Raw genomic sequence first — 26,836 nt, 5'->3', positions numbered from 1 at the left:
CCCGAGCACGGTTCCGTATTGGCTACGTACGCCGTAATCAGTCACCATCCAATAAGAAGCCGCGAGAGGAAGCGCTGACTGGGAACTTCCGGTCCGGCGGCTGCCACTCAGAGATTTTTTACGCAGTTACGGTTTGGCTGAGGCGGCCGCCATTTTGTGAGCGAGTGCTGAGGCGGCATTGTCCATGTACGTGTAGCCGCTGGCGGTCCGCTCTCACACTACACTGCTTACTCACAATCGCTGGTGAGGAAGGGCAGGCGGCTGTGTGAACCTCTGTGAGGGCTGAGGGGCGGGGAATCAGAGGCTTCGGGGGGAGGACGCCATCTTATCCTCCTTTTGAGGAAGTTTTGGTGAAGGAGCCGCCTCACCTGCAGGCAGCGCGGATAAACCCCCAGCAACCTGACACTGCAGGGCGGCGGGGGTACGCGGATATATACTGTAGTGATAACATATCATGTGTGAGGTGGTCTCGGTCTTGTGAATGATTTGAGACTTGTTGGAAGGGTTTTGCTCAGGAATAGGGCGAGTCTGTAGATTTAATATAGGGACTGCCGAGAGGGGGAGGTGTGACAGGAACCTGAGCCGTGCTGGCTCACACTCACATACTGTGCTGGCTCACACTCACACATTGTGCTGACTAACGGGAGCTGAGCCTATGAAGAAGTGTGCAGGAGACTATTCATTGCAGCAGCATGTGAGGTGAGCACCCAGTATACACTTTGAAACTTGGAATGTATTATGTCAGCAACTGGGTTCTTGATTAGGGAGCATTGTGAAGGGAGGTACTTATTAGTATTATTATATTAAGGAATACTGAGTTTACACTAGGCAAGGTCAGTGCTGAAGGGTGCAAACATATCATAAGACATCTCCCTTCTCCCTCCACCATGTCTAACTACCAGCAACTTGTACTGAAACCAACTGATGACAACTCGTCCAATCGGTAAGTTTGAAGTTGTTGTCCAACTTCAAATGATGACTTGAACCCCATTTTTTCCCCCTTGCACTTTGTTTACTTCCTGTGAAGGTACCTTCTAAGCTAAATGTGTACCTTGTTTTTCAACATTGTTTGGGTAACAGGGTGTGTCTGGAGTTGAATCGCGTTAATGGTAGCTCTGAGGCCCCCCTTGGTTCCCAAGCTACATACTGGGAAAGGTACTTCTTGGCTTTCCACATACCATGGGTCATGCGAGTGAATGTTACGGCTTTCCATTAGCCATGCGTTAGGTGGGAGATTTTACACCTCCATTTTATGTTTCCTCTGGAGGCGAGAAGCTGGCGGCACCTCCCATGGTAAGTGTCTCAGGTAAAATTGCACTAAAAATAGGAAAATCAAAAGGTAACAAAATGGGTAATTTAAAGGAGCAGTCCAAGCTGCCGTTTTTTTAAAGTTATTTATGCCTTTAATATATGCATCAATACAATCCACACAAGTATTTAGCTAAATTGGTGATCGTTCTGTGATTGATCGGCGCACGTTTGGCTCGGGAGTTCACTAAATGGCTGTCGGAGCATCAGAAGAGGACCAAAGATGTAGAGTTCTGTGGGGAAGATCATGTGACCAGGCAGGCACTAGATGCAATTGGAGCACTGCTAGAGGGCAGGGCTCAAAAAGGGGTGTGCCAGAGCCTGTTTCAGAAGAGGAAGGGGGTGGGACTTTGTAAATGGTTGCTAGAAAAACAAAAAATGCTTGTTACATTATAATATATTTAAAAATATCTCGGTCTTAAAAAAAATGCTACAAGTATTTTCTCATAGTACAGAACTGATTTATTGCAAAAAACACGTAGGATATTGCTTGGTCTGCAGCTTTAATGATGAAGTCATGGTAGCACCCAACGTTTCGGTGCAGACGAGCACCTTCATCAGGGAGAAGGTGCCCGTCTGCCCTTAAATGTTGGATGCCACCACTAAATGACCTTTTGTTACCTTTTTTGACCTTTTGTTGTTTGCTTGACTCTTTTTTGATCTTTTAGTTGACCCGATTTTTCATTCTTTCTTGGCGCCCGTTTTTGCCATTTTTTAATCGCTCTAGACCTACTGCAGGGACATCCCAAGTGACTGTACCTGATTCGTTATTTTTCATGTGTCTCAGGTACCCAGGGCGGGTGCCTGGAACTATTATGGACACGGTTCCGTTCTGGAGACCCCTGCTTTACACCTGTGTAAGATATAAGGGGGGGGGGGGGGATTCATATAAGGGGAACTGCCCCTGTTTAAAGATCATAATTTTTCTAACTTTATTTATTTTTTAAATCTTTGTGATCTGGTAAGGATATATGAGTTTTAAGAGCGGCTCAGTGAGTAAAGACACTGACTGGCACTGAGTTTGCAGGGGAACCTGGTTCAATTCCAGTGTCGGCTCCGTGTGACCTTGGGCAAGTCACTTTATCTCCCTGTGCCTCAGGCACCAAAAACATAGATTGTAAGCTCCACGGGGCAGGGACCTGTGCCTGCAAAATGTCTCTGTAAAGCGCTGCGTACAACAAGCACATGCTATTATTATGTGTTAGGCGGTTACATTTTAGCCTCTTCCCAGAGTTCCTCTTTCCCTTGCAGTCTAACTCCAGACGGTAGAGATTAAGAAAATAATTATTTTTAACACTTTTTTATTTTTATTTTAAGTAGAACACTCCTTGCTAAAATATAACCAAAATGAGTTAAACAAAAAATAACAATTTGGTAATGTGATTTTTAATGGGAATCACCCAAGGCTAAGTTTTTAAGGTAGGTTATGTTTGGGGTAACTGTTTTTGCTCATCAATGTAGTTGTTACTCATGGCAGCTAATCGCTTGCATAAAATACACAGTAAACATCATATTTCCATTATACAGTGCTGAAAAAGAATCAGGATAACCTTACTCATCACTCAGACATGTATTGAAATATTGGTGTTAATGGTACATAGCAAGAAAATATCTAAGCTTTGGACATATGGTTAAGCACTACCACACCTTTGGTTAACACTGCATGACCTTATGTGGCCACTCCCTTTCTTGCCCCCTACCACTATAAATGCCTTTACCTCGGGTGTACTAACAGCCAAGATTAGATCTCCACTATTATATCCAACAACATACTGTGCATCAAAACAAGGATAACATTGTAAAAAAACACACACAAGTAGTCTATGGAAAACAAATCAAGTGCTCACCTCTGAACAGTTGCTGAGGCATGAAAATACTTTGCCTTGGGCCGTTGGATTTTTTTCTCTGCCAGAACTTAATAGGGCATTACTGTACATCCGAGGACCAAAGTGAACTAATTCCAGTGACAGGTGTCATCTTGGATAATTGATACATGGAAACAAAATGTGATTGCACATTTAAGAGGACAAATGGTAATGCTCAGAATATCATGCAAATGATCAGTTGACATGGAATTTTATTCCACATGTATCAATCTCCATTGTCTACTGACTGATTTATATCATGTTTATTACTTTAGAATTTGGGTTGATTTAGTGAAATATAGTCTCAGTAGAGCAATACATCTCAGTATTTTTTTGCTAGCCTGATCACAAATGCATCGGTGAAAGAAGCCTTTTTGTAAAAATATTGTACAGATGGGTGACACAGGATATATCAAGAGATGTATTGGACCATTATAGCAGGCCATAATGCATAGAAACTGGTCCCAAAAGTTAAAGCATTGTTTAATTGTAGCTCCCCACATGATTAAATGTGCTCAAAAAGTTGCAGCGTGGTACAACTTTGCATCTTGCATTTTTAGGTACTTTGGGCATTCGCTCAGATAAAAACATTGATCACATCACAACAGTTCTTGCACAACCAATACTTAATATAACATTTCCTTATGTGCTGTCTTTACATGACTCAAGTAGTGTTTTTCAGGTAGTTTCAGGAAGCTGAAATTGGTTAAGGCCCCTTTCACATTAATGCGTACAGACTACGTGTGAGATTTTGTTGCATGCTCGCCTTTAAATGTGTAGTACAGTTCCACAGTGTGGGTAAATAGTTTCAGACGAGGAGAATCCTGCTTGTGCAGTCAACATAACATAGACAAACAAATTCTTCAAAATGCAGGTATCCTCTAGGACAGAGGTACAAAGTAGAGCTCTACTCATAAGTTCATAATGCAATTCTTCATTTATTCATGAAAGTTCCATGTGAGACCTGAACATTGTTCCTCCTCCTGTTCTTGGCTGTCACAATAAATTGCATTCTGAACTTGAGTAGAGCGCTACTTTGTAGCTCTGTCCTAGAGGAGACCTGCATTTTGAGGAATTGGTTCACCCTTAAATGTGGGCAGTTTTGTGGATTCGATCTTTTTCACATCTGCTTTCAAGATATGGAATGTACTCGATGATACCATGTGAATAACTGCTGCATGAACCTAGAAGTGATTGAGCAGACAATAGTTGAGTTAAAATATTTATGTTTTGGTATTGTGTATCTTTATCAATGGAAATGCAGCTTCTACACTCCAATAACAGTACTGTAGTGGGAAGTTGTACGTCCATCTTTTGAGGCAGTACAAGTGACATTTAAATAACAAATATCAAATCAATGCTACAGAACCTCTGCAGTGTGTATCTATCTTTATATCCACAAACACTTCTTGTTTTACGACGTTTCGCCTTCCGTTGGATGCGTTTTCCGACGACGCATAATGCAGTCTAAAAACTAATTATCCGCTGTGGTTTTTGCATATCCGACGGTAACCACCGCCAGTTAACATGGGTCCTGCTTTCCGACTGTCCCGTTGTAACTCTTGCGCTCACCACGAACAAGGCGGGACCCCGGTACTGAGGTGGGAAAGTAGAAAATTGCACACCCACAGCAGCGGAGGCACGCCTGGAGAGTGGGTTGTCGGCGTAGCCGGGTCTGGATTGGAGAGATCGGGTTAGTTCAGATATTTGCAGGAGTCCGGGGACGGAGCCAGTGGGATGGTTCGGAGTCCGTTGTGCCGCGGTCGGGGGTTGGAGCCAGGAGATTGGTAGTGTCCGTAAGCCGTGATCAGGGATGGAGAGATGCGGGTAGTCAGGCAAGCCGGGGTCGTTATCCAGAGCGGGTCCAATAGTCAAGCCGGGGTCTTTATCCAGAGGGGGCCCTATAATCAAGCTGGGTCGGTACACAAGAAAGCAACAGAGAGACAGCAACAAGGCAAGGCACAGCAAACGCAGGAACACTAGGCTACACAGGTTTATGCTCAGCAAGGTGACAGTCTTTTATGTAAACAGGAACCAATGAGGCTGGGGGCGGAACAGAGGTGCGGCCTCTGCGGAGACAGGGATAGGCTGCAGGAGACAAGTAGGCATTTAGGAACTTGCCACACAGCTGTGGAACGGTGCATGACGTCATGTGCTGCGCGTGACAGACGCGCGACGTGACCGGCAGGCGGAGCCAAGCTTTGTGGCACGGAGTGAAGAGCGGCAGGTGCGCGCTCTAAACAGCAGGGGAGTGTGCTGCAGCAGGTAAAGAGGGAACATGCTACAAAGGACGTGTTCCTTGATTCCTTGCACCAGTCTCCGACGTGGGTTTGCGGGGCGCATTCTGTCGGAAAAGCGAGGACTACATACATAGAGATGGATACGATGCCGTGTTGATTCCACAAAATCAGGAGACTGCACGCCATTCTAAATCAGGCACAGTACAGTGGTGTGAAAAAGAAAGTACAGCCTCTTTGAATTCTATGGTTTTACATATCAGGACATAATAACAATCAGCTGTTCCTTAGCATGTCTAAAAATTAGGTGAATACAACCTCAGATGAACAACACATGACATATTACACCGTGTCATGATTTATTTAACAAAAATAAAGCCAAAATGGAGAAGCCATGTGTGAAAAACTAAGGACACTCCTTACTACTTCCATAGGAATTAAGATGCTAAGGAGCAGAGAGGTGCTGCTAATCAAATGCCATTGATTCATTGATCATCAGCAAGTGTGACCACCTCTATAAAAGCCAAAGTTTTAGCAGTTTGCTGGTGTGGAGCATTCAGGTGTGTGTTAACACAATGCCAAGGAGGAAAGACATCAGCAATGATCTTAGAAGCAATTGTTGCTGTCCATCAATCTGGGAAGGGTTATAAGGCCATTTCCAAACAATTTAAAGTTCATCATTCTACAGTGACAAAGATTATTCAAAAGTGGAAAACATTCAAGACAATTGCCAATGTTCCCAAGAGTGGACGTTCCAGCAAATTCACCTCAAGGTCAGACCGTGCAATGCTCAGAGAAATTGCAAAAAACTCAAGAGTTACATCTCAGACTCTACAGGCCTCGGTTAGCATGTTAAATGTTAAAGTTCATGACAGCACAATTAGAAAAAGACTGAAAACATATGATTTGTTTGGAAGGGTTGCCAGGAGAAAGCCTCTTCTCTCTAAAAAGAACATGGCAGCACAGCTTAGGTTTGCATAGTTGCATCTGAACAAACTACAAGACTTCTGGAACAATGTCCTTTGGACAGACGAGACCAATGTGGAGATGTTTGGCCATAATGCACAGCACCACGTTTGGCGAAAACCAAACAAAGCATATCAGCACAAACACCTCATACCAACTGTCAAGCACGGTGGTGGAGGGGTGATGATTTGGGCTTATTTTGCAGCCACAGGACCTGGGAACCTTGCAGTCATTGAGTTGACCATGAACTCCTCTATATACCAAAGTATTCTAGAGTCAAATGTGAGGCCATCTGTCCGACAGCTAAAGCTTGGCCGAAATTGGGTCATGCAACAGGACAATGATCCCAAGCACACCAGCAAATCTACAACAGAATGGCTGAAAAAGAAAAGAATCAAGGTGTTGCAATGGCCCATGCAAAGTCCAGACCTCAACCAGATTTAAATGCTGTGGCTGGACCTTTAGGAGCTGTGCATAAACAAATGCCCACAAACCTCAATGAACTGAAGCAACGTTGTAAAGAAGAGTAGGCGAAAATTCCTCCACAACGATGTGAGAGACTGATAGTCATACAGAAAACGATTACTTCAAGTTATTGCTGCTAAAGGTGGTTCTACAAGCTATTGAAACGGAGTTCTGACAGCCATTATTGATTTATGCTCTGCGCTTGCATGAAGTCTGTGATTCCTGTTGATCTCTTTGCGTGGTTGCATAGCAACCTGCCTTAGCGTCTTGCTGTAGGGTCCCGATGGCCAAATGATGCGGCTGCCATTTTGGAATGCGCAGTGGCCGCTGCCTGATAGGGTCTCAAAATGAAAGCGTCTATGGTTGCTAAGCAACCGGTCTGCAGTCCAATCCCAACTGAATGACGCGTGGCTGGCTGTTAAGTGTTACTCGCACAAGACCGAATCTAAGTATTGGGCAGGAGTGAATAAAGTGACACAACCCCAGTGATGAAATAATTGTGAGGGAGACATATAAAAACATATTAATGATTTTGCTGCCAGAAACAAATCACAATGCACACTGTATAGTGTACAGACATAACGAATACACAAAAGATCTCATATATCCTGATATTAATCAAGGATCTTTTTAAGTGTCTAGCCTACAATAACCAGGGGTACATTAGGTTGATCTGTTTAAGCATAGTCGCCTCCAAATAGTGAAGACTTTACCACTAGATAGCACTTTTTTCTGCAGCAAACTGACAATTGATTTAACTAATTCAGCTACATTAAGGAGCAGGGAATATATCTCTTCAACTTTGACAATAGCCCTCCAACATTACAATAAGGAAGGATTACTTAGTGCTAATATATTACCCCATATACATTGTATATGGTGATACAGGTCTGCGTGTCAAGCTTTTTAACTATATAGTTATTTAGCACATATCTCATCACACCCTGATTATAGCAGGCTTCTGACTGGGATGTACGGTCATTTTTACTCTCATTTATGTACACCCCTTTATTTTAATAGATATACCATTAAAATTATTTTTAATCCTTATCACTTACCATTACCATTACTATTTACTTTAGAGTTAGAGTGCTACCAGCTGAGTCCTTTTTCTTTTGTGTATTCGTTATAACAATTCTCAGCACAGCACCAATACTCATTCACTCATTTAAACTGACTATTAGCTGAGCAGAAGTTTCTGTCCCCTTCCCCCTCCCCCCATCTGTATACCTAGTGTACAGACATGAATTATCCAACTGTAAGTGTCTGCTTCAATAAATAAGCTATTAGCAAGCACAATAAAGCTGAACTCAAGCATAAAGCATCCATACAATTCAGACTAATGAACCAAAACTTAATGTACTATGTCTATTGTAATCAAGCTCATCCGGACACTTCACAAATAAAGAATTCCTTGCTTTTATATGGAGTGATCAATCGTGCACATTGAATATCCAGAGGAACCATCAGGCTCAGTACATCTAAAGGATATCATCAAGGAGTACCAGTCAATCAGCAGGAGTATAATTAAAGTTAACTTTGGCTGATAGCGGACTATGTGACCAATTTAGTCTCACTCAATGTTCGCTATTAATGTTTACTTGAAGTTGTACACAGTTGATCACTCCATATAATCAATGAATTATTTTTGTGGTGTGTCCGGATGAGCTTGATTGCAATAGACATAGTACATTAAGTTTTGGTTCATTAGTAAGTATATAGTAAAGTCCCATATGAGTCATAGAAATATATATTCACGGTGTTCAGATAGTAGTATGGTATAATAATCTCACTCAAAATTGTGGAAAAATAAGATTAATGGTTTTTCTCTCCAAATGGGGGTTTATGGATAATGGGGACAGATGTCGCCTGTTGGACCAGTCTGACCTGTTCTCCACCACACTTAGAGTAACCACTTAGAGCGTATGAAGCAAGTCACAATGTGGATAATAAATCTCAGGTGATGGTTGAAACAACCTTCGTATTGGTTATTACTCACAGTATATGAGCAATTCTTGACTCCTTTTTGGCGTGCTTCCAGCAATGAAAATATCAATTTGTGTGAATCCCAGGATAGGGTCAGCTTTGCACAGCAACCGGAAAAATGGAGCTCAGTACATCAAGCAAATTAAAAACATTTTATTACAGGTGACATCAGGGATGGGTGGGCAACAGATAACTGACACGTTTTGCGCTTTGTCCAAGAGCTTGCTAAGCGTAAAACGTGTCGGTTATCTGTTGCCCACCCATCCCTTATGTCGCCTGTAATAATAATAATGTTTTTAATTTGCTTGATGTGCTTAGCTCCATTTTTCCGGTTGATGTGTACAGCTGACCCTATCCTGTGATTCACACACAAGTGACATTTAGACATAGTGGGCAGAGATGGTTAAGCACCTATTTTTCACCATTTATATTCTGATGTTCTGAAAGCTCAAGCTTTCTATGAGAATCTATCCCACACAGAAAGCGCCTTATATATGGGTTAAGCTCAGGGTTATGAGGGGTATGGTTTTTGTTTTTTAAGGAGCTTCCTCTTTGTTCTCTGGTGATTACAGTGCAGTTTTCCCAGCACTTACTGTGTAAATTATAGGTTTTTCCTTAATTACTGCAAGATTCAGAAAAAAATGTAAAGTTTTCACTTTTTTTAACCAAGCATGTGCTGGATGGAGCACACACGTATGGCAACCTAAATTCCTCCAACATCTTTTGTATCATGATGGATTGTCACCTCTGTCATCTTCGGCCCTGGTGCACGTTACAGTTACTACACAGACAGTGTTTGACGTTTAATCAGGTCGCATTGCATCTGCAAGTATGGAGAAAAGGACGGCAGAATGCTTTGACATAAGAACAACATGGAGAATGTCCAATTTGTATAATAGAATACAGAAACATTTTATGGTCTTTCATGACTTGCTGTAAGAAACATTCTCATTAAACAAGAACGAAGACAACTTCAGCTCCACTTATTTTGAAAAGCCTCCAACCTTTTTGAAACCAGATGCTTAGGGGAAGCGGAAAAGTTCCTGTAGGAGGAAACTTGTCGATTTCAGCACTGAACTGAAGCAACACAACGACAAATTAAATTAAGTATCTCTAAAGTTAATGGATTATCCTGAAAATCAGATGACCGCTGGGTCCTGCACCTTGAAGAAATAAGTTATTAGCGTTCCTGTTCCAATTCTGATACATGAGTCCAAAAACATGAGGCACGGGCATATTTAACATTTTTCCTGTTTCAAAAGGGTGAATTGTTGTGGTTTGGAAAGTTGATACATTTGTTAAACATATCCATGCCAACCTCTGTCATAAACATTCTACAATTAATAGATTGTGGTTGCTACAACCATGAAGGATGCATGTCTATACATACACATGTGCTCATTGCATATCCCTCCGATTCCTAGTAGAACATTTCACAGAGCACCTCCATTCAGTATGTTGTCAATATCAACAGTATTCACAAAAGTACTTCTTTTGTATACCCTTCAGACAAGAAAGTACATTCCTAATGCAACATTTCAAAGAATGATTAGTCGGTGCCATTCAATGTATTTTGAAGGACTATCTCCGATGTGCAGTACATATTCTAAGATCTCGCTGCTTTTATCTTGTAAACTACTCAGCCAATTCATGCCCCCTCAGCATGTCTATTTCTGGATCTACGGAGCCACAAGTACTTTTGCAGCCAAAGATGAATAAAATAAAGCTGAAGCACAAGGATTATGGAATGCAGTGTCAATATGTAAATGCAAGAAGTTCATACTGTAGATCTAAAAACCTCTATAGAAAAAAGATAGACTCAATAAAAAAGACTATATCCATAAAAATAAGGATAACGTACAATGGAAGTATGTACAATAATCAAGCAGGTACCCGTTAAAATAACAACAAAATCATCCTGATGGGGGAGAGACCTGATGAGCTTGTTTAGGCATCCACAACATGCACGGGGGATGGATTCTCCCTCAACTCTGCCCTTCAAATTGTGTGTGTGGACAAGAAACCCTAAAGATCGAGACTTGCAAATAGCATCTTGAATAAACAAGCAAGAAAAAAAACCTGATCTCCCATGTCTACTAAAAGAAGAATGAAGGATTCTTGAGGATGAATATTCATTGAATGTATCACAGACTGCATGTTAAGGCAGAAGGATAGCAGGTTGCTTCACTGCATGCGAGAAACAAAGGTAAACAGATTATCTGGAGGTTTTCCTAATTACTTCAACACTGCAAAATAGTTGAAATTTACTTAGTTACCATAAAAAATGAAGAATATCCAAGTTTGTCTAATGTCTGGTTTCTATGATTCTCCTGCCTATGAGATTCTGGTACCTTCAGAAATATGAAAAAGGAAAAGGCAATAAACACTGGTGTAGTAGTTTGTTTTTCACACATCTGATATCTTCCCAATAGGGAGGACCTGCCATCACAAAATACAAAAATGTTTGTATTCACCTAACATGTTTCGTTTTTATCAGAACTTCCTGATAAGGACGAAACACGTTGGGTGAATACAAACATACTAGAGGAGGACTTTCAGGCCATGGTGTACTTTGAGGAACTTTCAGCAACGGATTTTGTCCTTCCCTGCAAACTCCACAGTGGACGACCGCCACGGGTGGATTCCAGCGAGGGAGGGGGTGCTGGACTTTCATCATTTTCTGACCCAGTGTGGTCCCAATGCTTGAACCCGACTTATGTTTGTGTGTTTATTACTTTTTAATTTTTATATGTCATCAAGCTATCTGCATTGTTCCTTGTGTCTTCTACTTTTTCATGTTACGGGATTCTCCTCCCCATGTTCCTGACACACATCATCATTGAAACATTGCATGAGGTGGTCACTCCTAATGACCACAAAGCCTTTATCGCTCACTGAAATGTGAGTGAAATATTTATTACTCTATACGCATCAATACCATCAGACATTTTTTTACACTGTTTCCCCTTTTTATATGCCCTTGGATGTGAGTGCGTTTTTGACCCTTTGTCTTCACTATTATTTATGGACTTGGATTGAGTCCACTCCAGGAGCAGCACCTAATCAAAGGACTGTATTTATATCCATTTTTTTCACTTTCACCAGTGTGTTCACCTAGTATAAATTAATTATATTTAACATGGTATTTGCGCTTGATCTTTTTGTCTTCAAAGATTACAACTAGATTAGTTCTAGGTGCACACAGAGAAAGTGTTTTTTTTTTTTTTGGTTTTTTTTCTATAATATTTTGGAATATTAATGGCCATCTGTATTGTTTTGTATTCAAGAATGTATCACCAGTTTTAACTGCATCTCAGCCTTGATACAGGTTTTATCTGAGGAGTGGCTCAGTCAGTAAAGACAGACTGGCACTGATTTTTGAAGCTGGGGAACCTGGTTCTATTCCCAGTGTCGGCTCCTTGTGACCTTGGGCAAGTCACTTTATCTCCTTGTGCCTCAGGCACCAAAAACATAGATTGTAAGCTCTACAGGGCAGGGACTTGTGCCTGCAAAATGTCTCTAAAGCGCTACGTACTAGCAGTGCTATACAAGAACAAATTATTATTATTAAGAGGTTCTTCACATTGTCGACAAGATGATATTCCAGGTTATGCATATCTTGTATACAATCACCTTTTACAGTCAAAGACTTTTTTTCTAAAACATTGTTGGCTACTTCCTCAAGAATTTCGCAGCGTCTAAACAAATTTACCTATATTGGACTTTTGTTCTTCATCGCATGCATTAGGCAGAAAAATGCTTGCAATAGACCTAAGGCTATCCTGCATATGAAAGAAAGCCAAGCAACAAATGGGGTCTGATAGGAGAATGGACAGGTTGGCCAAGTGGTTATATTGTGCCACGGAATTTTGTTTCAAAGACCTATTTATTACCGTTTCTTTCACTTGTTTTATGAGCTGTAACTGTTGCCTTTTTTTTTTTTTTTCTGTCTTTTTATTATGTTATTTCGTAGAGGGTCATGGAAGGAAGGAAACCATTTGCTTCTAAAAAATAAAAAAATATTTCAATACACATCTCACTCATATAGGATTACCAAAATGTTATATTTTTTTAAATTTTTTTTAAATATATGGCTGCTGGTTATAACATCACTCACCAAGGTACGAAAGTACAGATGGCTAAAAGATTTAACTACAACTTTGCACTATCATTTATCACCATTATGGACAGGAATGAAATATGGTTATAAAAGTTCTGCTTTCAACTTGTCTACTGAAGAAAAATTAAGAAGCCACTTTATCAATTACTTATTGAAAGGGTTAAATCTGGGTGATTTTGTGTTTTTAACACATTCTGGCACCTACAAGTATTTTTCAATGTTTTAAGTGTGAAAACATGGTGTGCTGACCCTTGGGTGGGTGAGGTTGATTTATCTCTGGGCACACTTTTTTCCCCTCCGTCTGTGATATCACTGTTCAACAATGGTTAGCGCACATACAGTCCTCTTTATTGGCTCCACCCATATATATTTTTTTCTTTAATTTTTATTGTTCTAATGAAGCAAACGTAGTTGTAATCACAACATAACAAAAGAAGCCTTGGGCTAATGTGAAACATGTTTCACAGTGAACATTCTGAATATTCCTCTTACGGAGGGTGACTGTTTGTAAAATGAACATTGAAAATCAGTTACTAATTTATGTAACTTATTCAAAAAAGTTTTTTTCTGCAATATTTGGTGCCTGCATTAAATTACATGTAATTTTACATTTCATCTCAGAAGTGGACCATGATCTTTAAATATCTTTTTTTTTTTTTTTTTGGTAGGGTTTGTGTGAATATATAATTTGCTAGTCTTGAACAGCCAAATGACTTCTTGTTTTTTTTTTTTTTAAATTGAATTTCATGGCCAAATATCCGAAAAGGCTATTTGTGTTAAGTATGACCAACAGCTGGTATTTAAATGGTATGTATTCTTAAAAGTTTATATGTAGCATGATCATAAGTTCATGTGATAAATAATTGTTACATTGAATACCAAGAACTGGAGCGTTCAAGTTAACTCTATCAGACCTTGTTATATAGATAAATAAAATAATCTATCTTGTTGCATAACATTGTTTCAACTATTTATTGACGTGTGCTTTTGTATATTGTCAATTGTTTAATTATTAAATCTTTATCTCTCTTTAAGTCTTACAGGGTGTATGTATCAAGTAGTTCAGGCATCTGGACTACAAGGAAAAAATGTTCTGCAATTGATTCCAGTGTCAAAATCGACTGATAAACTAATTCCATTGGTTCAGTCTCCTTTCATCTACAATAAATCTACAGTGGACGTCAAAAAACAAGTTTGTTTTTCTGTGCCTTCTCCACTTTCAAATGGAACCCGGCCTCCATCGGTACCGGTACCAGTGTTACAGCGGCCCACTTTTGGAAATTATGTAATTCCAACAAATGGAAATTCCCCATTAAGAGCAAGAAGCATTAGTGTTGACTGTAAATCCCCTCCACTAATGAACACAACTGTAGTACTTGAGAAATCACACGGGAAGACATCAAGCCCACCACAACCAGCAAATCCACCTTTTATGATGGTGAGTTCACAAACTGTACCAGTTGCTGTAAAGTCAACACCTACTTTACCATTAGGGCATCATCTTCAAATACCAGCTAATGCTGAAGTCAGATCAATTCTAGCTTCCTCTTTGCCTTTTGCCGTCCAACAGAAAATACTAGCTGCAAATGGCAGCAGTGGAAAACATGCAGTCGCAAAGAATCCTTCTGTTATTTACGTGTCTCCAGTTAACACTGTAAAAACTGTAGCACCTAAACGCTTTTCACCAATTTACCCCAAGCCACATCAGAGCACATCAAAAAAAGCACCAGTAACCTTGCCTTCGACACTACAATCTCTTACTGAAAATCTACCATCTTTTAAAGAATCATCTCCAAACACACCGATGAAATGGATTGTGCAAGAGAATCAAGAGTCTGCTTCTTGCCTTGTTCCAGTAAAGTCTTCCAATGACACTGCTTCAAAGATATTAAAAATGTTGACCGGAACAAAACCTGATGAAACCAGTATTGCAAATATGTTACCAATGTGCAGCAACTCTCTCAGTTCAAATACAAATATTATCCCTATTAAAGACAATGCTCTGGTTATGTACAATAACAAAATTTACCTGCTGGCTAAACGAGGATCTGATGTTTTTAATACGGAAACTAAACCAGAATCACAGAGATTTATGTCGCCAGAAACATCCTCCGCAAGTTCGGAAACGCGGATTCTTTCTGAATCCATAAATGATATATCCAATAAAGTGGTGGAGGTAGTGCTGTCCAAAAATAAAGTATCTCAACCTACCAACAATCTCAACATGTACCCAAATACTGAGGCCGCTCTTCAGTTCAATGTGAATAATGGTATAAAGAAGGAAAGGACTGAATTGCCAAAACAATTTAAAGAGAGAATGAGTACAAATGAATCTGACATAATTTGTAATATTGATGATCCTGTTGCTGAAAATCGCTTTGTGACAGGAAAACATCAGAAACATGACACTGGTTTTAGTCCTTCCAAATCAATGAGCTCCAAGCTAAATGCAGCTACAGAAGTGAAACAGGAAGATTATACTCTTGCTACAGAAAACAAACAGGTAACTTTTGCTAATTCATCTGTGGTAAAGAAATCACTAGCACTCGCAGGTCTTGCAAATGGTGACAGGGTTTTATTAAAGGAAGGATCAATATTTCAGTTCTGCACCTGTATCATTATCAAAACGTTTGAGAACAGTATGGGGTTGACCGAATCATTTGCGAGAATTTTGAGTGCCAGTGATCTTTTATTTTGTTTTATATCTTCATAATGCAGTGTGGCTGGCCGAGTGATGCATGTTTGCATATTGTGAGTGCCCTGTGCCACAGGCATCTAATTCCAAGTATTCTAATTTGACATTGAGATGACACATGATCCCCAAATACGATATTGTTTTGCGATTCTGATGGCTAGACTTACTTACAATATCTTCAAGGTTACATTTTTCCTAAAGCGGATGGCAGTACCTCTTTTCTTACTATTATAGTGAGCTGCAATACACTCTCCAACCCACCCTCTTTTTAATTTAACATGTTCTAGTTTAGATAGATGCGTCTCCTGTAGGAAAACGATATCTGCCTTTAATCGATTCAAATGTGATAATATTTTTGCCCTTTTAATGGGGGAGTTTATCCCTCGCACATTCCATGAGACCAGTTTTACCATGGCAGTGTCTGAATTGGGATTAGGTACCTAAATACCCATTTGTAAGAATGATCATTGTGTCCGCCCATCTTGGCCCCATTTCCCGTCCATTCTACTAGTATTCTATTAGCCAAGGTTATATTGACCACCCCAATTGCCATCAGAAAGCTTAGAACAGCAACCATAACAAACTCTGAAGCTCAAGCGAACCTCAATAACTTTCTTAACTCGCATTTTAAATAACATAGAAAAATCTAATGTCTAGTGTCGGGCCTGGGGGTGCCCCTCTAACTTGATTTTTTTTAAGTGTATAAAGCAAATAATTAAAACCAGGGACAGAACATGAAACACAGACAGAGCCCAGTGCTACATCCAATGACACAAATACACGAGAGAGAGAGAGAGAGAGACACAGAGAGAGAGAGAGATAGATCTTTCTTTTGAATAAAATTGTCTTTTAGTTTGACTCTTTGGCCAAAATGTTGTAAGCCCTTGAGCCCCTCCAAGGCAGACCACGTCTCAAGGGTCCTAACACTAAAATAAATTCTTAATAACCTGTACCTTACCAGGAAGAATGATTTATAATAAATCTGTCAAAATTAGTTGCATAGTTCTAAGTCTGATTGAAGCTCTTATTATTAACCTGCATAATACCAGGAAAAGCACTCTGTATTAGATTTGTCACAATCAAACTGCACGCAAGTTCCCATGAGTGTGGAAGGTGGAATGGAGTAAGCTTTAACCATTTAAAAGTGGGAGGGGGTGAGCTTCAAACTAAGGAAGGAGGAGCCACCCTCCAAATCAGCTAGGAGCAGCTGAACAAGAATTACAAAACATACAGGACCCCTATAAGCTCATATTGAACCCCCAAAATTTCTGGTTAATTGGGTTGATGTCTTCCCTAATGATTTTGATGAGGTTCCCCTCTGTCATGGACTCAAGCTGAACGCCAGATTCTGATGGGCTGCTGCTTGCGTTTTCATCTGCCATGTTCGCCGTTTTTTGTTTGTTTGCGTTTTTCAGGTTTGCTGGCTTTAAATGTGCCTTTTTTTATTTCTGAAGATGTTTGCAGGAGGAATTTATCCATTTACCTGTAAAATGTCCAATCTTGGAGGAGGCGGTTTAATACATCTTTGGACATATGCACACCCGTGTATAAATAGACAACCATCCAATTATACTTGTATATATTTATTCAATCTTCCCCTTCATAATAAATTGGCAGGTCACTAATCGCAACTAGATGCAGTATATTTAATCTTCCGTCTTACTTCAGCATAGTATTCCTTGTTTTCCCCAGGCCTGCACCACTTGCATGCATTTACATGCTAGTATTAACATTGACAGTCCTCCACATATTCCTTGTTCATTTCTTCAGGAGTAAGTCCTGTGATTTAAAACTCACCCCCCAAAAGATCCAAATTTGCCTGGGAGCCTTGTTTTGGTATCACTGGGGGTATGTGTGTAGGGGGGGGGGAGAAGGGGTGAGGGTCCCTTGCTCCCCTGGGGGTAGAGGCTTACCGGAGCCCACGTGGTGGATCCCTCCTGCAGTGCACTGAGTAGACCTTCTGGAAATCACTCCTCTCCCCTGCTTGGGTCTTCTGCCCACTCGCCTGTCAGCGCGCACCAGGGGGGCTTTCCCTGTAACCGGGCCACCCGATCACTGCACGCTTGTACATCCCGCCCTCGGGAGCAGCCACAGGCGTCCCCCACCACTCCATATGCAGGGCAGGCCCACGGATCCCCCAACGTGCCGCCGCGATCGCCGGCTCCGCTTTGGAGCTTTTTATTTAATTATTTATTTCTCCTCACCTTCCGGGGGAGGTGCTCCGGTGCAGTGCGTTTGCTTCCGGGGGGGCCCGATCTTATTTGGGCTGCAGCAGAGTGTGCGGTGAGTCTCTCCCCTCAGGAGCTCACCCGCACCGCGGCCATCTTGCCCGGCCGCCTCCCCGGAAGCCTAAGTCATGGTTTGTCTTTAAATGTTTAACTGCAGCGAATCCAGTTAGTTGTTAGATGTAGGGCTATATTTACTGTATACGATAAGATGCCATGATAAGATGCCAGAAAATGACCCGTGGGCCATTCAAACATAGTACAATAGGTTATTCCAGGATTTATCAATAACTACTGGTAAACCTAGTTTTATTGTGCCATTTTTGGGGGCATATTTACCCAAATCGCAATATTTGCTGTTGTAGTGGTCTTTCTTTTCCAGAGATGTGATTGAGAAAAAAAAACATTTCTTGCTCTGGGGAATATGCAGAGACTGCAATATTTTAAACCATAAACTACTTTCCCCATGGCCAAGGAGGGCAGTTACTTGGCCAAACATATGTATCTGATATGTTGCTCTCTCAGATATTAAGATATTTTATTTTTTTGGACATGCAAATAACAATATTGTAATTTTAATGCCCATACCCTATCTATTCATAGATGCATTTTCTGAAGAGCTAACTTTCTGGGGGTTTTCTATCAAGTATTGCTTGGATATCCTTTTAATTACTGTTGTAGGCTTACGAAAAAAAATCACTCTTTATAAATTGACCTGGTAACTGCAACACTACTAATTTCCTCAGTTGGGTCCCTACAAAGGAACAATACGTAATATACTGATGTTCCTGTATCTATGCAACAAGAAGCCCAATCTTGGATTAGAAAAACAATATTGAAAAGTTACAAAAGTAGTTCCATGAATGAGTGCGTTCTCTGCAAAGCAATGTCAATCACTGATGTAAAGTGGGATTGCATTTTTTTTAACCACATGTACTGTTAAATTGATCGTATCATGTACCCCTTATTTTAATGCCATTTAAGAATAGCACATTTTACTCCCAAATGGTCTGTTTCATAGCAAGTAACTGAAGGATCAGGTTCGCTACCCACCCATTTTAATTTAATGTTAGAAGCCGACTCTTTTCAACAAAGACCCTAAGCAACTGGAATCAATAAAGATGGCTGTTACAGGGTTGCAGTTGTCGTCGTCTTTGCTTAGAACAACAATCCCTTATTTTATATGTGAAAATTAACTCCACATGGCAAGTGGAAAGTCTACAGAGATGGATGTTTTCAGGAGATTTGTGATGTGCACATCCATGAGGTATTCTTTCAGCAGGCGCATACTTAAATAGTCCACTTATTGAATTAAATCAAAAAATCTTTACTAGTACGTAAGATTAGGTATAAACAGTGGTTGACAAATCACCAAAAAATCTACTCGCCACACAAAAAATCTACTCGCCACCTAGTACCAAACGTGTGCTGCTTGGGCCAATATTTACTCGCCCGGGGGTTAAATCCACTCGCCCGGGGCGAGCAAATGTATAGGTTTGTCGAACACTGGGTATAAATATAATAAACATTTTATCAGTATTTGTGTTGTATGGGTATATTATGCTTATTTAGGCTAAATAGTTGAATGGTAAGGAAGCAAAGGACTTGTGTGCAAACACGACATTTTTCTATACTACATGCACGGTGTAAAAATTCATTTTTAGCGAAATAGACAGTAAGTGTCAAAATCGTTATGGTTGTAGACTGTATAGAAATTTGAGAATATCTATTCACCTAAAGGTTTTAGATCCAAAAATATGATCTGGGCTGTTCATAGAGCCAGCTAAACGTGTGTGTTGCTAGTACAGGGGTCTCCTGTTTCAGCACAGGTGGCTCAATCAGTGGCCCATTCAAGCACTGAGCCACCTGTGCTGAAACAGGGATATCCATAAAAGCTGCCCTGTGTGCGGCTCTTGAGGACGGAGTTTGGAGACCCCTGTGCTAGTAGATGGGAAAATTGTGTTCAAATGATCCGTGTGGTATTTATTACATGTCACTGTTGCCCAGAATTCAGTGTTATATAATTTTAAAAATATATTTTGTTTTGGTCAATGTTTTCCATCTTTGATTCAGACCAAGATGAGTTTGACGGGAGATCATAAACCTGCAGTAAACAAAAATAAAGATGGAAGCTTGAGGTTAAAGTTTGGTTTGATCAAAAGAGAAAGAGTTGTCCTGAGAAGGATTCCTCTTTTACGTGCCGAACCCGCGAAACCCAAGGACGTTTCAAGCCTGAGTCCTAAAAAGAATCTCACCGTGAACAACAATGTAGCTGCTGAAAAGAACAAAGCCTGTAATACATTGGGAAATGAAACGAAGGTACATATTGTGGGGGGTTTTGGTTTGGTTTTCATGTAATTTGTGTATAGCCAATTTGACGCTACCACATTTGGTTTCAGGGTGTAAAAAGTAATGCTCCTTATTTTCACTATCGTGCTTAATCTCACGTTTTGGAAATTTATGCAAATTGGCCAAATGAGGGTGGTTTTATAATGAAATGAGAAGCAATTACAAGTCTGCAGTTCTACTCCTTTTTTGGCCCTTTAATAGTGTGCTTTATTGATATGGGCTTCTGATTTTTATCACAAGAGTTAATGAAGAAAGCCCCTACATTTATTCCAGTGTAAAAAAAGAATGAAAAGGCCTGGTTCCTGAGGGCAACACCTCGAGGAGGATACGTGACTCTGGTTGCTGTCTTCTTTGGGGGGGAGGGGGCAAATAATGCCTTGACTTCATTTTGAACAATCGCAGTGGGCACTCGGTCACGACGGGACAACATATTTCTGGATAATTTACCGCTTCACTGTCTGTACCATGATTGCTCATAATAAAGTTGACGCTTTATTTATTTTTTCTGATGAATACAGCTTTTGGAGTACTGAAGATCCTCTTACCTTTTTCACACCAAGAGCAGGAAACCCCTTTGTAATATCAGGTGCTGGGACACCATCCAACTTTATCATATTGTCATCACAGATCCTATGTAAATTGAGCCTCCAAAGACCTATGGGTCAATTCCATAATATTGAATATATAAGCGCTTTATCGCTATCAAACTAAATAATTTTGTATGCTAACTGGCTTGTTTCTTCTCTTAATTTCCTTTTTTTCCCCCCTTACTCTTGACTTTCTCTGTCCCGAGCAATTTCCATGTTGATATATTGCATTGTTTTTGTGGCCACCTGCCTTGATTTTTACAAGTGTTCACTCATTACTGAGTTGTTTCTTTATGAATTTCTACTTTGAATATATCCATTTCCCTTTATAAATGTGTATGATAATGCACAGCTTGGACTGGTTAGCAAAGCAATACATTCTTTTACACATTCTTATTTCATTTAGAAAGGAAAGGATGTATGCCATAACAGAATTGTCAGACTGAATTCCTTTTTCTTAGAGAGAAAGGCTTTTCTACATTTCTCTTCTTTTTAAGATGTATTTCTTTTTAATTAGTGGAAGACAAATTCTGGAACATAAATCCTGTTTTAAATAAGGTAGAAAATATTAAATTACCATACCAGTGGCCTAACTGTAATTCATTCCCCCGCCGCCCTCCTCTCCCTAAAAAGACAGTAATTCCCAAGTCTTGAGGATTGTGGAAGTATCAAACAAGTCTTTGAGCTGCGGTATAGCACACTGATGGTAGTTGGTTAAATATTAGATAGTAGGCCCGTAAACAGTTGTCAAAAAAGAGCTTCCACCTTGTCTCACATGGACCGTTTTATTACATATTTCCAGGTACTCGAGCCTTGGTCGCACTTGAGAACATATACTGGATTTGCAATAAAATCACTTTCAGTGTACTATTTGAAGTGTCCAATCCATAATTGTTAACATCTGCTAATATAAATTCCTCCATTTACATTTCACACTGATGTGTAAAGGAAGGGATTGTATGTAAATCTGATAATGCTGCAATGACTTGAAAGTTGTATTTTGGGATGGCAATTATTAAACATGTCGGGTGACCATATTTTAGACATTACAAAAAAATGGACTGCATTTTAAGTATTTTGCCTCCCAAAGGATTTGACTGGGAAGTATGTGATCGTAATGAAAGAGTAAAAATTTATAAGAGAAATATATTTTTTTGATTTAGACACAGTCCTTGAAATTACTCAGAACAAATACTGTTAATGAGATTTATTTTTTTTCCTCACCTGTCAAATAGGTTCCTGCTGAAATGCAACACAAGATAAAAAGAAAATCAACATCGATAGACGGTGAAATCTTAAAAAGGAGAAAGCACAAAGACGGGCCTATTTTAAAGCAAGACATTGTAAATACATCCTTCAGTGATCCACTAATACCAAGTTCATTTCCTTCTTTAATGTCCCCGTCTGCTTTCATTGGATCGCCACATCCTCCTCTAGTAAAGATAAGTTATCATCCTCCAGTAGTGCCAAGTACTCCTCCACGAAGGGAAAGTTCTCCTTCCACATTATGGTCGAGTACTCTACCTCCAATAAAAATTACTTGTTCTTTGCCAGTGCTACCTAGTACTCCTCCAGCAACAACCCATTCTAACCCAATGTTGTCTAATACTCTTCCAGTAATGCCCAATTCTACTCCCTCTGTACCAAGCCCCAACCCAGAAAGCTATCTGAGTAGCTCAAACGATGGGTCTATCCGGATCAGTCAAGAACCCTCCGCTTCTTTTAGCGATGTCTCTCCAGCCAATAGTAGGTTGAGCCCTGAGAGCCCTTCTCCAGTGGATCTAGATGAAACGGTCAGAGATGAGAAAATCCGACGGCTTAAAGAACTTCTTCGAGAACGAGAAAAAGCCCTTGAGGCTATACGACGTCAAATGAAAAGCTGAACACTTTTATCATACACGTGTTTTCATTTCAGCACCTACGGTAATGAAGCTTCTAGAGTCAATTTAGCGGCATTGGTTATCGCTTTGGTATAGAGTAATTTCCTGCCTGATGGAGAAAAAATTGCTCTGTTTTGCATCTTGTTTTTTTTTTTTCTCTCAAAGCATTTCTTGAATGTGCTGTTCCACTGTAATAAGCCACTAAATGCTGTAAAAGTAATGGCTTTGAGACTATGTAGAATGATCAATGACAGCCATCATTTAGAGTCTTTAATATGCTTCTACGTGTACGATCGCACCATCATCGTTCAAAAACCTCCCATTGAGCTTCAGTAGGTGTTTTAACAAAATGTAATAACTGGCGGGTGTCGACTACAATTTATTCTATTAAGGAAGGTAATTGACAATGTCATATTCTCAGGAAAAGAAGCACAATGCATCAGTAGAAACAAAATAATCATCTAATAAATACTGGCACCCACATGAGATACGTCATCCATTTTTTTTTCCCCCTCCAGTTTACGAGTTTGCTCAATGGTTTAATACAGAGATCACTTAATAAATTCAGTATGCTTCAATTCATGTTTTTACATAACAGTTTAATCCCTTTTACTGTAGTAGGATATTTTGTGTGCTTTAAGGCGGGATAAAACCTTGTTAATGTCTTATTTTCATAGAAAAGCTTTCGATTATTTAATTAAAAAGTAAAATGTATATTAATCTGGCAATAGCATTGAGGTCTAAGGTGCATTTGTGCTCTCTCACTATGCCGATTTAAATTCATATTCTTGTACACTAGTATTCATTGTTCTGCCATACCAGATTCGAAGATGAGATCGGCAGCTAACACAGATTTTATTTTTCTTCTCCATTTTGTGCCATGTCTTCATTTTAAACAAAGCCTAAATGTTATAATGGTGTAGGCTGCCCTTGCAGAATGTGAATGATCAAGAGTGCTATGTAATACTAGCTGGACTTGGTGGTGGTAGTAACTGCTCCTAAGCATATGGATAAACATTGATCATGCTAAGGGTGTGCAAGCTAGTGCAATTTTTATAGATCTCCTTTTTGGGGGCTCATGCATGGTTATTGAACTATTCAGTCTGCAACATATTTCTTTTATTCAAAACGTTAAGAAAACATTGTGTAATTTGATCCTTAATGGATCTTAACTACTATAGTGTATAAAAACGGTGAATTACTAAATTAAAATAATTTCTCATGACTACTGGCGGTGAAATGACTTATATTTCACCATTCTAAAACATATCTATTAAAAGTAGCCACAGCTTAAAACAGAATTGTGCTTTTGAACTTGTCCACGATGTATGTTCAAATCCATATCAAATTTACAGAATTTTAGGACCCCATTACATCCTGAAGTAACCATTTTTGACTGAAATTTCTTTAGAAGTCTGGCTATTTTTAGGCAGAAAACAACCGGAACAGCCACTTTGGCATATATAGAATCATTGCCTTTAGTATTTTAAATATCGCTATAAATTGACATACTGAAAAGGTCACATTGGTCTATGAATCAGCACTTTACAAGCAACCAATAAAATGTATACGTTTAATCAGATTTCAGCTTGAGTAGTTAAGCAAAAAGTGACATTTAACAATGGCCAATTCGGGAACTAGATTGATACTTCTTGAATTGGGTTGAAATGAAACAAATCCATTGAATACTTTGGGGAAATGTGGTGGTTTCATTGATTCTGCTCATTTCTGTATTTTATTTTTTGTTGTCTGGAAATAATCCAAGTAATATAGGTTATGTTCCTAAAATTACACCAAATACAGGGGAGAATAAATGATGTCTGAGTGCTTGCCAAAGCTTAAAAGCTTTCAATCATTGAACAGTGAGAGCGCTTTTAGGGATTGTTAATGGCCATTCACTTGAATAACCTCAAGTGGTGGATCAAACTTCAGACACGTTTTGGTTATCGCAATCCACGTATCCCTACTGATTTAATGTGGTACAAGCTTTTAGTAAATCTGTTTTTCATACGTAAAACAGAGTAATTGTTTTCATAGTTTGGAATTTACAATAATATTAATAATTCATTTGTAATCTTAAGTGTGAATTTGTCCTCAAATGTTCATATATTGTAAATACTGTATGTAAAATGACGGGGGGAAAAAAACATTCTTTATCCCTTGTAGTAAAATTTAAGGAAAGTGATTTATAACTTTCTAATATCTACACGGCTCCTGGCCGTAACCTTACAGAAGTACCAAAATCATTAAATGCTATAGCTCAGGGCTGGCCAACCTTTTTCTCAGGCGGACCAATAAATGGGCAAACAAAATTCTGGGGGCCCACTGTCCTCCTCATCCCTGCGGTAGGGGAGGCAGTAGAACTGCAGCAGCGGGGACAATGGCAGTCTCTGTAGATCGAGCAGGGTCATCAACCGTTCCCGGGGCACAGGACTAGAGCTTCTACTTGGGCCCTTGTGTTGGTGGCCCTGTCGAGCCCCCCCCTCTTTCTCTTACATCTCCACCCCTCTCACCTCTTCGCTCTCACCTTCCCCCGTGTATTTCTTTCCCCAACTCATTGTCTCTCCCTCCTTTCACTCAAACTCCGCTTTCACAATTCATCCCACTCACATTTCTCACCCCTCCCAATTTTACCTTGGGTGCAGTGGCACAATCCTCCGAGGCTCAGCCTCTTCTCACGCTTGCAGTGGAAGTCGGGCCCAACTTCTACATCTGCCACGATGCCCCATCTCCCCTCCGGTCCTGCTGCTGATGGAAGCTCCATCCTCATGGGTGTTGGGCTCGATTTCTAGTGCAAGAAGAGGCCGATCCCCCTAAAAGATCTTGCGGGCCACTTGAAATGCCAAATGGTCCACAGGTTGGCCACACCTGGTATAGATGTTTTGCAGGTTGTTTCACTGAGTTAACATAATTACACATTTCTCTAAAACAAAATAGTAAATATATGCATTCATGTTGCTTTAGTCTAATTTCATAAATATTAACAATTGGTAAGGTGTTTTGGTATTAATGTAATTAGAATAGTTGACATTGGCGTGTGAAGATTTTGTGAATTTCTGTTCTGATGGAGATTAATGGCTATTAAGGAGTGATACTTATTGTCACCTCAGTGAATATATAAAATGTACTCTTTGATATAAGTTTCCCCATTCACAGAAACAATTACCCCTTTTCTTTGTGGCAATTTTTAGTCCTAGAGTACCTTTTTTACGTTTTGTTTTTAATGCTGTTTAGTGCAAATTATTTTAATGCATTTTTTTTTTTAGAGTTTGGAACTGTATCAATTTCTCATTTTCATACAACCCTATATCTGGTGCTTTTATGATATCTTAGAAATTGAATTTTCTAAGTAAATCAGATAATATTTCTGCAGTAAGGTAAGAACTTTAATTGATCTGTTTTGCCATATAAGTGCACAAAATGACAGGGTTTATTGCTGGTGTCTATTCCTTTGTGTCCTATGATGACTTGGAGTAAAGGGTTATAAAGGGGGGGGGGCGGGGAGGTGGCGATATTTTATGTTGCATTTTGTGAAGTCTATATTTGCTAAGTGTGATGTAAGTCATTAAACTAAACTACACTACAAGTCTGCTTCTGACTACAGTATTTTGTTTGCTAGTGTTATTTGTTTACAATTATTACAGACCATTTATTCTAGACATTAGGAATAGATTGCTTGGGCTACTTATAAAACAAGCTCATCAAAACGATGTTTGCTTTGAATGAAATTTATGTTGGTCGCAATAATAAATCTTTTGTCAGAGCATCGTGAAGACATAGGCCTGGATACAGCCAGCTCCGTACTATGGGTAGGAAAGGCAGGGGTTGGGAACAGAAAGCGCTCCCGCATCAGCCTTGTAAACAAAAATGTAAACTGGTGCAATAGGGATAATAGGCATATAAGATTGAGAAGAGGAAATAAATCCCCTTTGAATGCACTCGCAGTGGGGTATAATGAATTTTAGTATTACGAATCCGAGTTTCACTACCATTTATAATTACTACCATTAAAAGGTTTTATTAATACTAAAATCCATTATACCCCACTGCGAGTGCATTGAAAAGGGATTTATTTCCTCTTCTTAATCTTACAGCAAGCTTCGGTAAGCAAACAATGCGGAATCGGTAAGAAAAAAAACATTTTTATGGTGGA

The 26,836-nt window shown here is 39.7% G+C and overlaps 1 protein-coding gene across 5 annotated transcripts; it reads left to right on the top strand.

Moving 5' to 3' along the window:
* Nucleotides 1–114: 114 nt before the first annotated feature.
* On the top strand, nt 115–23,169 carry LOC142490479 (ligand-dependent nuclear receptor-interacting factor 1-like). 5 transcript variants are annotated; one of them, XM_075592827.1, is made up of 5 exons: nt 115–699; nt 903–943; nt 13,991–15,450; nt 19,941–20,186; nt 22,039–23,169. In XM_075592827.1, exons 2-5 carry the CDS (start codon nt 925–927, stop codon nt 22,684–22,686), a joined length of 2,373 nt encoding a protein of 790 aa, XP_075448942.1. In that variant the 5' UTR covers nt 115–699; nt 903–924; the 3' UTR covers nt 22,687–23,169. The 5 variants fall into 5 exon arrangements, with proteins under 5 accessions (XP_075448942.1, XP_075448941.1, XP_075448940.1 ...); XM_075592828.1 differs by having other exon boundaries at nt 123–243; nt 13,983–15,450; XM_075592826.1 differs by lacking the exon at nt 903–943 and having other exon boundaries at nt 13,983–15,450.
* The last annotated feature ends 3,667 nt before the right edge of the window (nt 23,170–26,836 follow it).

This window comes from Ascaphus truei, chromosome 3 (assembly GCF_040206685.1).
Source record: "Ascaphus truei isolate aAscTru1 chromosome 3, aAscTru1.hap1, whole genome shotgun sequence".
NCBI lineage: Eukaryota > Metazoa > Chordata > Amphibia > Anura > Ascaphidae > Ascaphus > Ascaphus truei.
The sequence above is the reverse complement of the archived record's forward strand: the minus strand, read 5'-3'. Positions and strand labels throughout refer to the sequence as shown.

Bases quoted from the DNA above. Each gene is read 5' to 3' on its own strand.
- LOC142490479 (XM_075592825.1), top strand. From the start codon at position 888: ATGTCTAACTACCAGCAACTTGTACTGAAACCAACTGATGACAACTCG. The intron at 944-13,982 runs GTAAGTTTGAAG...TCTCTCTTTAAG, and splicing joins GATGACAACTCGTCCAATCG to TCTTACAGGGTGTATGTATC. The intron at 20,187-22,038 runs GTACATATTGTG...CCTGTCAAATAG, and splicing joins CATTGGGAAATGAAACGAAG to GTTCCTGCTGAAATGCAACA.